Source organism: Podarcis filfolensis (assembly GCF_964270895.1).
Source record: "Podarcis filfolensis genome assembly, chromosome: 4".
Taxonomy (NCBI): Eukaryota; Metazoa; Chordata; class Lepidosauria; order Squamata; family Lacertidae; genus Podarcis; species Podarcis filfolensis.
In genome coordinates this window covers 85,890,311-85,905,238 of record NC_139607.1, presented here as the reverse complement: position 1 = coordinate 85,905,238, position 14,928 = coordinate 85,890,311, and the positions used below count along the sequence as shown (strand labels likewise).

Here is a 14,928-nt window from a genome sequence, read left to right as displayed (position 1 = left end):
CTCTGGACGTAACAATGTCTGCATTTGATAACTGCTTTGCAAAGTAGTGCTTTCAAATTAGGGTTGCGCTAGAAAGATCATGTTCCAATCTCATCTACCCCAAGAGGGAGAGAGGCCAGGTATGGGTAAGCGCCTTAGGGATTATCGCACATCATTTAGTGAAATCCGAGTTATGCTTGACGATTGATTTGACACAAACCTCCATCAACAGGCGATGCAGGTGTTTTGTTACTCTGCCTGCTAATTATCTGCTGAAAGATTTATCTGGTTGCAGAAGACCCTGGGCATAGAGTATTCCATGACAGCTCATTAACACACGTTGGCAGAGAAGAAGATTCTCGCTTACGTTTGCTCCCCGTGGTCAGCCCTTAAACATCACCAGACTCTGGGAAAACACACACACACACACAAACGAGAATCTCGCACGGGCCCTTTGCTAACAAGTATGTCGATTTTGTTCTCCTTTAGGTTAACAGCATAGCACAATTCCATCTCCCAGCTTAATCAAAGGCAAATTTGCAACTTGACGCTCCTTACAGGGCTAGATACTTGTTTACCTCTCCATTCACAAACCTTTTCCTGTATATTACCTGTCTGACAGCTTTCACTATGGTCCCTGGGATATGACACTGGAGTCCAGCTAGGAGCAACTTGTCATATCCTGTCATATGTCAGCCTACTGAAGCAATCTGATAATGAAGAGGAACTATTTGGCTTCGGGACAGAACAGCTCCAATGCAGCAAGGGTGCTTTGTCGCTATAGGCAGCAAAATAATGGAGATTTGGGGTTGCTTCTCCAGAAGAGCTCTGAGCTCCTGTCTTGTCCTTACTATCAAGGAAATGATGGGATGTTTGCACTTGATTGTGCTTTGCGCAATGCACATGGGTCATTCTAGCAGACAAGCATTCCTCATTCATACAGCTCATTTTAGCTTAATTGGCTATTGGAGATTGCAGAAGCAATCCTGTTTTCTATCTCAGTCTATTACAGCTGGCTGAGATGGAGAGGGAATCCACGCATAATACAGGGCAGGCATTATGACCATCTGAGGAGCTGAATTAAGAGAATGTTTGCTTTTGTGCCTCACAAAAGCAGCCATGTGAGAATTTCGGGGAAGGACCAATGAAAGAGAGTCGTGGGTTTTTTAATTGCAGAGAAGCATCTCAAGCTGGCATCCGGGTCGAAGCACGACATCTGCCAAGTGTGTTTCCCAAGCATGGGGGGGGGGAGTTGGGAGTTGAAAGGATAGTAAATGAGTTTAATAGACTAGAAAGTTCAAGTATTCTTAGAAAGAAAAAAGGCAGGTATGATAGAAGAGTATAAAATAATATTATGAAATCCTTTATAGTGGGTAGGGAGATGTTTTTCTCCCTATCTCATAATACTAGAACTCCAAAGAAGCTGAATGTTGGAAGATTTTGGGCAGACAAAATGAATGTTGTTGTTTTTACTAATAAAAAAGTAAGTATTTTTTTCCCCACAAATCACTGGGCATTGTCCAGCCAAAGCTTAGCACAAATAATTCTAGAATTGCATGAGAAGTGTTTACCTACCACAGATGATAGAAATAAATTGTATCCAATTTCTTAGACTAACAGCAGAATCCCAGCTATTTGTACTCAACAGGAAGTCCTGTTGAATTCAATGGGGCTAATTTGCAGGTAAATGGGGCTAGGATTACAGCCTCATTTCTGATTTCTAAAATAGGCACATATATAGAAATATAGATCAATACAGATATAAAGGTAAAGGTAAAGGGACCCCTGACCATTAGGTCCAGTCGTGGCTGACTCTGGGGTTGTGGCGCTCATCTCGCTTTACTGGCCGAGGGATCCGGTGTACAGCTTCCAGGTCATGTGGCCAGCATGACTAAGCCGCTTCTGGCGAACCAGAGCAGCGCACGGAAACACCGTTTACCTTCCCACTGGAGCGGTACCTATTTATCTACTTGCACTTTGACATGCTTTCGAACTGCTAGGTTGGCAGGAGCAGGGACCGAACAACGGGAGCTCACCCCATCACGGGGATTCGAACCGCCGACCTTCTGATCGGCAAGTCCTAGGCTCTGTGGTTTAACCCACAGTGCCACCCGCGTCCCATACAGATATAGATAAATATTAAAAGAACACAATAAAATAGCAATTAGTGTGTGTGTGTGTGTGTGTGTGTGTGTGTGTGTGTTGCCATATTTCAAAAAATTAAAGTCCATAGACATCTCAGCAATTTCTGCCTAGGCACTGTTACCGACTGGCATATTCCGGTTATGTTTGGGAAATTTTGGACATATAGCAACACACGCATATTATTGTTATTCCATTTGGATTGATGGATCCATACTTATTGGGCAACTCATAAACCCATATATAAAAATGTAATACTCTGCCTTGCACCAGGTTGAATTATTTGTCCACAGTGTAGGCTGGTATTGTCTACTCTGACTGGCAGTCACTCTCCAGTGTTTTTTTGGCTTGATCTTCTATCTGTTCCTTAAACTGAAGATTGCACTCTACCACTGAGCTGCAATCACTGCCAAATTCCAGTTTATTGAGCATCATCTCAGTTTATTAAGCAACTTTCATTTCTACAATCTTCAGTTACTAAATATTTAAAGAATACCTTGTAAGATGAGAAGTGTCTCATTCCTTCACTGTCTAGAACTTGGAAGTTTTTTCCCCAACCTCTTTTTCCCTTGGATGCAATATGAAAATTATTTTGAGCTGGGATAGTTTGAATAGAACTATTGAGCCAGGGGGTGGGTGAGAAGGATGTGACTGTAATATTTTTGTCTCAAGTAGAACCGCTGGAAATGTTACTGTGTTTAGTAGGCTGCAGTGTAGGGATCTCTCAGGCTCTTCTTCTGGATCTCCAGAGGACACATTTTGTTCCTAAAGAGCAGTCTAGCAGGAATGAGCAAGGAAAGAATACTTTGATAAAATACATAAAGTGCATCATGGAGCAAACATATCGAATGTGATGCTCAGGGATATGACCATGAAGCCAAAATATTTGCATGAAGGGAAAAGTGCTTCCTCCTCTGCACTGAATTTTCCATATGCTGTAAGCTAAATAAGTATATGTCTTAGAAAATGATTTTTTTTACCACTAAGGTTTACATAATTAGAAATGATGCTGTCTCAGATCAGCATCCAAGGTGTTAGTTATATGGACACAGCAGCAGATGGCTGGGCATTCCCCAGCCTGAAAAGTATCCCCCCAAAGCTATGAAACTGCCTTAGGTGGTTGCCTCATCTTGCCTCACGTGTGGGCTGGCTCTGCTGGGGAGCCACTGACAGTCAGTGTAAGCAATGCTGGATCAGACCAAAGGTTCATCTAGTCCAGCTTCCTGTTATCTCAGTACCCATCCAGATGTCCATGGGAAGCCCACAAGGAGAACCTGAAGACATCAGTACCCTCCTCAGATGCAAGGCCCAGCAACTGGCATTCAGAGGCATATTACCTGTGACACTGGAGGAGGAAAACAGTCACTGCGGTTAGTTTTAAAGGTAAAGGGACCCCTGACCATTAGGTCCAGTCGTGGCCGACTCTGGAGTTGTGGCGTTCATCTCGCTTTATTGGCCGAGGGAGCCGGCGTACAGCTTCCAGGTCATGTGGCCAGCATGACTAAGCCACTTCTGGTGAACCAGAGCAGCACACGGAAACACCGTTTACCTTCCCACCGGAGCGGTACCTATTTATCTACTTGCACTTTGACGTGTTTTCGAACTGCTAGGTTGGCAGGAGCAGGGACCGAGCAACGGGAGCGTTTTCTTTCTCACTTTTTATCTGAACTGAAAAGTCCAGAGTGTTGTCTCCCAGGCAGAGGCAACATCTTCTCAAGATGATTGAGGAGGCCCGATGTGACGTCCTGATGTCACACACACACACACAATGTTCTGAGGAGCCAGGGGCTGGAGCCGAATGCCCTCTGAACATTGAGGGGGCCCAGCTGCCACAAATACATACATACATACATACATATATATACATACATACATACATACATACTGGGGTGTGTGTGTGTGTGTGTGTGTGTGTGTGTGTGTGTGTGAAAATGGCTTGGCCCCTAGGAACTGGCGCATATGTTCCCAGGTTCTAGTCCCAGGTTTTCACCAGTCTACCACATCAATTTGTTTTTGTGAGGCCATATAGCTGCCTCTTGCCGCTTACTGCTATTTTCTCTGACTTAAACAGATCTGGCGTGATTTTTATTTTTAGAAAGAGTGATAAAATGGCCCAATGCAAATTTTTACCAGGACAGCATGTCATGTAGAGAATGAAATACATAAATTAACAAGATGTCGCCTTCGATGCTCGGTGTCCCTTTTCACACAGAGTTATATTTGAAGCAACGAGAGCTACCCTGAATAAAGTAAAATGAAAAAGATCGGGTTTTGCTTTGCTTTGTTTTTTGTTTCAATTTACTTTTACAAATAAAACACTAAGGGGCATTTGAATAGGGCACACACAGAAAGTTCTGGACAGGACTTTCGATATCCCAGAAATTGTCTACACAGTTTAGGTGTCTGTTCATTAGATTTTCTGCACACAGGAGGCAGTGATGGCCATAAGCTTGGATACCTTTAAAAGGTAAAGGTAAAGAGACCCCTGACCATTAGGTCCAGTCGTGACCGACTCTGGGGTTGTGGCGCTCATCTCGCTTTATTGGCCGAGGAAGCCGGTGTACAGCTTCCGGGTCATGTGTCCAGCATGACTAAGCCGCTTCTGGCGAACCAGAGCAGCGCATGGAAATGCCGTTTACCTTCCCACCGGAGCGGTACCTATTTATCTACTTGCACTTTGACATGCTTTCGAACTGCTAGGTTGGCAGGAGCAGGGACCGAGCAACAGGAGCTCACCCATCACGGGGATTCGAACCACCGACCTTCTGATCGGCAAGTCCTAGGCTCTGTGGTTTAACCCACAGCGCCACCCGCGTCCCACCTTTAAAAGAGGATTAGTCAAATTCTTGGAGTAGAAGGCTATCAATATCTGCTAACCATAATGGCTATGTTCTATCTCTGAAATAGATGTTCTTTCTCCAGAGTAGATGTTCTACCTCCACTGTTGAGGACAGTAGGCTTCTGAACACCAGTTGTGGCGTTTTCTTTTTGAAATATGTAGAAACCTCAACAATATTTATGTTGCATTCATGTTTCATGTCTGCACCGATGCTGCATAATGTTTTTCCACTACTATCTCTCTTCCTTATTTATTTTTCTTTCTTATTTTCCTTCTGTGCATTCCACTCCCTTTACTTCAAAACGGCAATAAAAATTATATGAAAAAGAAAGAAGAAGCAATCCTTCTGAATTTAATGGTGCTTAACCTCTTGGAAAACCTCACAGGATTCCAGGCCAGATAAAAGTTTAAGTAGATATTTTATTGTTAGGCAACAGGGATGTTAATGGTCAGCATGACCCGCTGGAGTCAGTGGGAGTCAACTTGTGGGGGGTGAATATAGAGACTTGGGGATGGAAAAGAAACTTGTGACTTATAGTGTGAAAATTTTAATTAGTAACTATGATCCTCAGAAATAAAGGGCACAAGCATGTACAGAGTGCACTTCCCTTGTGAATGAGCAATCTCTGTATTTAATAAGGTGGAGGTTTTTTTCCATTTTTTGATTTCTAGTAACAGTGATTGAGGATTAATGCTTATTATATATTGATATTCCTTGACTGTATTTCATTTACATGCCTTAGAATTTGGGTTGGGGCTGGTGACAGCTTCACAAGCTCACTAAGAGGGTGTTGAACTCAGATGCTGGAGAAGCCCTGACTTAGAACATACACCATGTGAAATGGTTGTCTGCTCTTTAAAAATAAAATGTTGCTTTCACATTACTGAGAAGTCCTAGGTGATGTTTGGGATTTTAATTCTAATTGTAACTATTTCCTTCCACAATGAAACTCATTGCTATCTAGCTGTTTAGCAACCTTGCCATGATGGCTCTGGCAATAAGCCTTCTACAACTGGAAACCAACAATGACATTCATTTTATTTTTAAAGACCATTCTTTATTTCCCAGGTGTGATGGGGGAATATGAGCCGAAAATTGAAGTCCATTTTCCATACACAGTTACAGCTGCTAAGGGATCTACTGTTAAGATGGAGTGCTTTGCACTTGGCAAGTAAGTACATATTCTTCCATAATTAGACACAACCGGTTATTAAAATATGACATATTTCATATTGGGGCCTGTTATTTAGCACTTTGAATCTTGAAACAAAAACAGTCCCCTTCCTCGATCCTTATGCTAAATTTATATCAGCCAGCTATTGTGGGGATTGACTCTCAGGAGGCAATTACGAATTCTATACTTTGTCAAGAAAGTTTGTGAGTTACATGGCTCAGTATTTTAAGCTGCTTTGTTGAGGCAGTAACTCTAGAGTCTGAGGTTGGTATAACTTGAGATAATACTGGTCACCTCAACCTGGCTGCTGGGCCAGCCCTCCCATTAGGCTAAGTGAAACAACTGCTTCAGGCGGCATATGATGGGTGTGTGGCATCAAGGTGTTGAAAGTTAGAGTTGAGTGTGCTACACAGCAACCCCTGTGCTCTCAGAGCTAACCTGTTTCCATCAGGTGTGCTGGAAGATGGCATCGCTGAAGTGAGAGTCAACTGCAAGTCCACTGTCTTCTGGTAGCACCGGAGCAGAAGGAAGCCATATTGTTCTTCATCACCAGAAGCAAAATGTTTTTGCATCAGCCCAGTTACATCAGTGCAGTACAAGCCAGTGCCCTTGTTGCAGCATAGGTATCCAGTTCAAGTTGGGAAAAATCATAGCTTAGTGGTAGAACACCTGGAGAAGGCCTATAAGAGTACACACAGAGTCCAGACAGTTGTTAACATTAACAAATAATCAAGTTTATTTTATAGGCATGAACAAGCTTATGGTTTCAGTTAATTATACGTTTCTGAGTACAATTCAAAGTGTTGGTGTTGACCTTTAAAGCCCTAAATGGCCTTGGTCCAGTATATCTGAAGGAGCATCTCCACCCCCATCGTTCTGCCCGAACACTGAGGTCCAGCACCAAAGGCCTTCTGCGAGAAGCCAAGTTACAGAGAACCAGGCAGAGGGCCTTCTCGGTAGTGGCGCCCTCCCTGTGGAACGCCCTCCTACCAGATGTCAAAGAGAACAACAACTACCAGACTTTTAGAAGACATCTGAAGGCAGCCCTGTTTAGGGAAGCTTTTAATGTTTGATGTATTACAGTATTTTAATATTTTTTTGGAAGCCGCCCAGAATGGCTGGGGAAGCCCAGCCAGATGGGCGGGGTATAAATAATAAATTATTATTATTATTATTATTATTAGGGTTGAGAAGATCCAGGCTCAGCCCACTGAGGGCATCTCCAGATACAGCTGAGGATGTCTTACTGGAGAACCACTGTTGGTCAGTGTAGATATTATTGAGCTAGATGAACTAATGATCTGACTTCATTATAAGGCTGATTCCTATGTCTCCCACACGGAATAGGAGCAAGTCTGCCACATGCAGCCATTTTGCATATCATCATGCAGGATCACCCATTTGTATGCTAGCCTTCCATGTGGGAAGAAGGGAACAAAGGGCACTTCCGATACCTTATTGAGTCCAATGCATTTTGAATATGAGTTCCTTACTCAGGTGCACTCTCAGATACAACCAACTTGAGCCTTTGGTGTCCAAATTCTGTTGCAGGATAGTTATGCATTACCTTGAAATTACTTTCCAAAGAATAGTACAGATGCAGATTTCAAACATGTTTGGCTTAATAGAACGTCTTTTTGTGTGTGTGAAGTGTGCTCCTGTCCTTTCCTGCAATTGCAAACTCCTTCACACTTTCCCTTGCCTGTAGTAAGGACAGGAACTTGAAGGGACGTGGCCAATATGCAGACTAGAGGCAGGGCCTTGAAGTGAGACCTGTCAGGGCTGAACTGTGCTATATGCCTTGGAGTAACTGCCTGCTGCTGCCCTGCCAGTGTCACTGCTGGAAATAGCCTAGCAAATATCTCCTCACCATGCAGGGAGGGGAGGGCATCAGATCTCTAGAACCATTACATTTTCTGATAAAGAAGCCACCAGAAAGCCACACAAGCTATTCCTAATATCAGGCAACTTTCCAATAGCTCGATAAGAATGTGAATATTCTCTGGGGTGGGTGTATCTATCTAATTTTTTAAGAAGCTTTAATTTGTACAAATTATGCCTTTAAAGCACCTTTGAAGTACCATTCCCCTCTCGAGGAATTCTTGGCATTGTCATCTGTGAAAGGTTGCTTGAAATTGTAGCTCTGTGTGAGGTAAAACATGGTGCCCAGAATTCTTTGAAGGGAAAAACGTGCTTCAGATGTGCTTCAAAGAGTTAGCATGCATGTAGCCATTCTTATGAACTATTTAGATAATTGTTGCTTGTTGTTTAGTTTGATTTCCTCACAAAGTGTCTTACAAACGTAATATGAACACAAAAACCAGCTACAACAAACACAAGCAATACATTATGACTGCAGGGGTCCAGCTCATTGCAGGTGATGTGGTCCTTGAATTTATGTACATACATTGTCTCCAAAACCCTCCACAAAGAAGCATTGGAGTAGAAAAATCCAAAATCCACAGATAGGGAGCACCGTTATTGGGGGCAAACAAAATGTCATGAAAGTGGGTCGTGATTTTGATTTTGGGATTTCCTCTCATGGACCAACACAGCTTGTTTTCTTTCTAATAAAGGAGCACATTGAGGGATGCTGAAGAAAGAATCAGTGACGGAGCAAGCTGATTGGGTGCCTGGGGCAGTGTGCATGCCCTGTGTTCAGGGGTGAAGCCAGCCGCCCATGGGGGCGGGGTGAGTCAGGGCAGGACGCTCCGTGGGGCCTCCAAGGAGTCTGCCTGCCTCCTCCCACTCAGCCACCCCACAGCTGAGAGGGAACTGGCTGGCGGACTGTTTGGGGTAGCATGGAGCCTGCGGGCGCCCAAGCCACCGTATCACTCCCAGGAGAGATGCGTGGCTCGGGTGCGCTGCAGGCCCAGTGTTGAGTGCCACCCGGCATTTTGTCACCCCGCTCAGTGGTGACACCTGGGGTGACCCGCCTCCACCACACACCCCTTCCTCCGCCCCTGACATGATTGCATGTTTGTAACATCTTTGAACTTAGTTTCGAAATACACGGGACCTCACACTGATACGATAATCTTTCTTGTCATTGTCCCATACAGAACAACGAAATTGAAAAATCTACATAAGACATTCAAAACCCAACAAGCCTGCTATCCCAGTTATCCCAACCTGGTTATCCCCCTAAAAACTCTGATACCCCATTTTTAAATACAATATACTCCCATACAGTCTCCTTACAATGTGTTTAAAACCGAAGGGGTATAAATACATGAAATGGGTACAGAGATGCAACCACTTCCAAATATAAATACACATAGAAAAGCAAAGTTCTGGGAACATCATACATAACAGTTCACAGGAGCACACACACATGTTTCTATGTCCCTGCATGAAAAATGTCTGTTCATTATGTTTTCACTACCACCCCTCTGCCAGGATCGTGAAGCATGATTTTGCCTTCCTCATGCATCTTCACCACTACTTTGGGCTAAGCTAAGAGACAGTGACGGGCTCAATGTCACCCTAAGAACTTCATGGCTCCGCAGGGATTTGACCCTGGCTCTCCTCTGTCAGATGTTAACATCCAATGAAATATACAACACTGGGTCTCTTGTAAAATTGCCCCAAACCATCGGGAAATACAGGAATGAAATAACACTTGCTCCCATCATTCAGTTGGGAATCAGCTGTGAAAGAACATCCATATTACTTCATGGTCAAGCAGGCAGCATTAATGAATAATAGCCTTTCTCAGCCTTCTCAGTCTGGTGCCCTCTAGATGTTTGTAGTTGAAAACATCTGGAGAGCTCCCAGTAGGGGAAGGCGGGCATATACAAATATTTCAAGGTCAATCTGATTTATTTGTTTTGTTTTTCACCCTGTCTAGCTTCTCATCCAACACTCTGAAATCTTGTTAAGAATCATGGTGATCTTGTGCCAAGAGTTTTGAGGACTGTGTTTACTTATTAAAATCACAAGTCATCCAAACATAATAGTCATTTCAGTTTGTCAAATAGATCACATCTTATCTTGCCTATGGAAATGACCAACCATTGCCGGTGGCTGCCAGTGCTTGGAATGAACTAGTTTAGTTTAACCAAGTTCAGTGAATTAGTTTCAAGGTCTCTGAAGTAGTTTCCATAATTTGCCATAACTGAATTAATTTCATTGAATGATTTCTAGTTTATTTTCAGGTTCATCCTCTTACTTTTTAAAAATAAATCTAGAGCCTTTAAGCTTAAAGATCATAATTTGGAGGGAGATTAAATTAAACAACTCATAATCCACTATGTCTGTCTTTTGATTTGTTGTTGTTGTTGTTGTTGTTGTTGTTGTTGTTGTTGTTGTTGTTGTTGTTGTTTTAGTCTTCTTAAGTACATGCAGATCCTGCTTATTGAGGACAATGCATTCCCTGGAAATTGTTTGTTAGGTGAGCGTTCACATAAGGAGTTGATGATTTCCATTGATTCCTACTGGGAAATTTCTAATGTGTTCAGAATCACAGAATTTAACATCCCACAAAAGCCAAAAATACCCTAGAAAAATGCTCTCTGATTTGTCCAAGCACTCCCATGCTCCCTGCAGTCCTCAGCCAAACAGCAAATGGCAAAGGAAGTAAAAAATGTTCTCTGTTTGGGTTTCTGTTTAGTGTTTATGGTGTGCTGAGGTTAGGGTGCTAATTCCTTATGTTTAGATAGTGAATTTTCTGAACATTTGTGGGGACCTTTATACTTCACCACAGAACCTTGTAACATTCAACATTCTGTGGGGCGGGGGAAGCTGAGGGTCATTTGGATACATTTGAATTCAACTATGAACTGAATGTGAACTGAATTGGAATTAAGCTTCTGTTTAGACATACTGAATTTGAACTATAACTAGCTCTGATGGATGTCCTTAGATGAAACAATGCATTATTAAGCTTGAAAATCTTAATAAATTTGGAGAAACGGCTCTATTGAACTCAATAAAACTTCTGCCTGAGTAAATATGCATAGAAGAGGCTACAAAATATTTTCTTACAGAGCTGGGTCTATACCCAGAACCTAGACCCCAAGACAATTCTTTTTCTAGGCTTCTCCCACCCACAATGTAATTGAAATGAATCAGAGTTCATACATGGTACACGGGTCAGTGGATTTGCCATATATCCAGTGCCATTAGCTGTGTGCTGAAATCTGTAAACCCTATGAAAATAACTCACGTTGCCAGTTATTAGTTTCCAAAAAGTTTAATGAAGTCTAACTGTCCTTTACAAAATATTATGTTCTTTACTGTTGCTCATGAATGATGATTGAGAATTAGTATCTTCATATCATTAAATCAATAAATGTGTCAGAATCCCAAATGAAGAAATTGATAAAACAGTAAGAGAGAAGCAAATGAAATTTCTCATATTGATTATGAAATTTCAGATTTATATCCCATCATATAGGATTGGTAACTAGCTAGATACATAATCAACTCCAACCTCGCTGTATCCATCTTTACCCTAATTACCAAATTCCTGGCCAAGCATAATGGACAGAGAAATATAAATATGCAAGTTCCATGTTTGCACAGTGAGAAATATATACCAGTGCAACCTATATATCTATACAGCATGACTGGAATTCCTTTTGTGGGATGAGACCCCCTTGGCCCTTCCTCAGAGTGAAACAGGCAGGTTGGGCAGAGCCTCACAGAAGCATCACTAGATTGGTAGTGAGATGAGTGAGGTAGGGGACATACCAGTCCATCACTCCTATGCCCACCGCCTGAGACAATTGCATCTGCTTGCCTTATGGAGCTGCTGGCTCTGAGGGCACAGCTCTATGAAACCAACAGTCAACTAGTTAAGGAAGACTCTCAAGCTAGGAGGATGATTCCTCAGTGTTATCTAACTAAGACAGTGAGAGAGAACATCTTCCTCTTTCGCTCTGAAAAAGATGGAAAATGAATTTGTTTGGACCATATATATATATTTAGCCAACTGACCCAATGCAATGCTCCCAAACTTGTTTACAGTTCAAAATTCAACTTATCTGGATTTTGTGATGTGTGTTTTTTTCGTATGCTATAGGTTGAACACAAAAGTATGCATTACGCATTTAAAAAAAACCCAAAACAAAACCTATACCAAATATTGTATTCTATGGAAAAGATGCACCAAAAAGCATTTGAAATGGTATTTTATGTTTTGTGTGTGTGTGTGTGTGTGTGTGTGTGTGTGTTATAAAGAATTGTATGCAAAATGACTACAGCCACCCAGAATGGCTGGGGAAACCCAGCCAGATGGGCAAGGGGGCAAGGTAGAAATACTATATTATTATTATTATTATTATTATTATTATTATTATTATTATTATTATTAAGGTGAAGGGACCCCTGACTGTTAGGTCCAGTTGCAGACAACTCTGGGGTTGTGGCACTCATCTCGCTTTACTGGCCGAGGGAGCCAGCGAACAGCTTCCGGGTGATGTGGCCAGCATGTCTAAGCTGCTTCTGGCTAACCAGAGCAGTTCACGGAAACGCCGTTTACCTTCCCGCCAGAGTGGTACCTATTTATCTACTTGCACTTTGCCATGCTTTCAAACTGCTAAGTTGGCAGGAGCAGGGACCGAGCAACGGGAGCTCACCCCGCCGTGGGGATTCGAACCGCCAACCTTCTGATCGGCAAGCCCTAGGCTCTGTGGTTTAGACCACAGCGCCACCCGCATCCCTATTATTATTACAGTTTAAATGTGGGATTTTCACACGTTCTTCCAGAAAAAATCCGAACACCAAACAGGACAGGACAGACTGATGACTGAGCACCAGAAAAGCTGAAATGGGATGGAATTAGCTGCTCCCAAGCCCATCCCCTGCTTTCTCACCTCTATCAAGCAAGAGAAAATAAAGGTTGAAGAAGCAAACACCTTCATTGCCTCACACTTGAAACAAAAAACGAGAAAAGGCCTCTATTGCTAAGCAGCGAAGGGTTATCTAGTAAGGCAGGCCACCTACTAATAGCAAAGCAGGGTGATATTGAGGCCTTATCTCTCTTTTCCAGCCATCACTACACAATTGGCGACCAGGTACACCAAAACTGCTTTTGACTTCGTTCTGTAATAATTAGACAAATGACATTTCAGGCTTCAGATGGAGGCTGAATCAGGAGGTAAACATGCCTGAAATTTCCTCCTCTTCTTAGGTTTTCATTTCATACCATTTCTCCTGCCCCCCTCCAAATAGCATTTACAAATGTTTCTATTGTTACCTTTCACCAGGCAATCATTAAGGAGCGAGGTCTCTTTATTGTTCAGCATTTTAGTGCAAAATAAACAAATGCCTGGCTATCACAGGTTTCCAAACGCTGGGAGGCCTCTGCATTTTTGATTTCCTTGTGATTTCAGCTCAAAGCTGCCTCAGACAGCTTCAACTCCATTGTAATTGTGAGAATGACTGAAATTCCTGAGAGACATTCTGTGGTAGGCAATTGGCAGGAGTCCCTTAGAAGAGTCTGGGCTTTTAGTTACAGATTAATGATTTATTAATAGTGTTTATTTGAAACTGCCAATCACCACGAGCTCCAAGAATTAAAAACTAAAACAGGGAAAGAGCACCATATGTGTCTGTCAAACTCTGGCCACACGACTGGATAGAGTGAGGAATGGAAGTGCTGAGGAAAGAGAGTGTATGGCGAGCAAAGACCCGTTCAGTCAAGAGGGCTTGTCTCCATTAGTCCAGTCACTGAAATGGATTGTTGCAACAGGCCTTACATGAGGCAGCCCTCGAAGGCGACCCAGAAACTTCAATGGATCACAAATGCAGCAGGACAGATTGCTGTCCAGGGTGCTGTTTAGAATGCATATGCAACTCCTGTTTTAAAACAGCTGCGTTGGTTACTGGTTTGTTTCCGCAACCCCCTCAACTGTCCCAGAAAAAAATGGAACATCCCAGGTTTTTTCCCCATGAGAGCGTGGCGGCCATGTTGCTCTCATGCGATTTTGGGACACAATATTGCCCAGAAAAAAACTTTTTTGGGGGGGGGCACAATGTTGCATGGTACCCCAAAAACCACATCTGACCACCTTTTGGGGACCATGATCATGTAACCGCCACAGTGGTGAGGCACCAGAAGATAGCGTCATACCCTGTGTTCCATTGGAGGGTATGAAACGAGTCTTTAAAAACCCTAAGAAACTTAGACCCCAAAGATTTTGCCTTCTTTCCTATTGGGTACTAAAGTTGGCAGAGGAGGTAGAAGAGGCTCTCTTAGTATCTTCACCACCCTCAAAGGTTCAGGAGGGAGAGGCCTGGGAGAAGGTGTTGTATGTGGCAACTATGAGTTGTGAATTCCATCTCCAGAATAAGGCACATTGGGCATCTTCATTGTATAGCTTTCGTCAAATGCTAAAGACACACCTCTTTATCCTGACATTGTGCACCCTATTCTGACCACAAATGCTTTTAACTAAGTTTAATTTTTGAGATTGGCATAACCTGCCCTAGGACCTAATAGCAAAGGACAGGTAAGAAATCTGGTCCAAATCTTGCAAGAGGGAGTAATGTTAATATTTGCTAGTATCTTATTTATTGAATGTCTTATACTGCCCTTCATCCAGGAAACACAATGTGGTTTACCATATAAAAGCAAAAAAGTACACAGCATAATAACAAACAAAACAAGTTTAATAGGCCTTAGCAATGGACAGAGGGTAACGAACAACTAAATCATACTCCAGTCATACTCAAAGTAGACTCATTTAAGTCAAATGATTAATCTGACTACTGTTATCAATGAATAACAACCTGGATCCTATACAGGTCATTTTCCTCAAAGCAAAACTGAAACCAAAAAAGGCATCA

The 14,928-nt window shown here is 42.6% G+C and overlaps 1 protein-coding gene across 3 annotated transcripts in view; it reads left to right on the top strand.

Annotated features, from left to right (window-relative positions):
• CNTN5 (contactin 5) overlaps nt 1-14,928 on the top strand; it is a 669,997-nt gene that overhangs the window by 510,728 nt on the left and 144,341 nt on the right. For all 3 annotated transcript variants that reach the window (XM_083609589.1, XM_083609587.1, XM_083609588.1), the window contains one exon: nt 6,030-6,132. In XM_083609589.1, the coding sequence (XP_083465715.1) occupies nt 6,030-6,132 (103 nt within the window). The remainder of the gene's footprint in view (nt 1-6,029; nt 6,133-14,928) is intronic.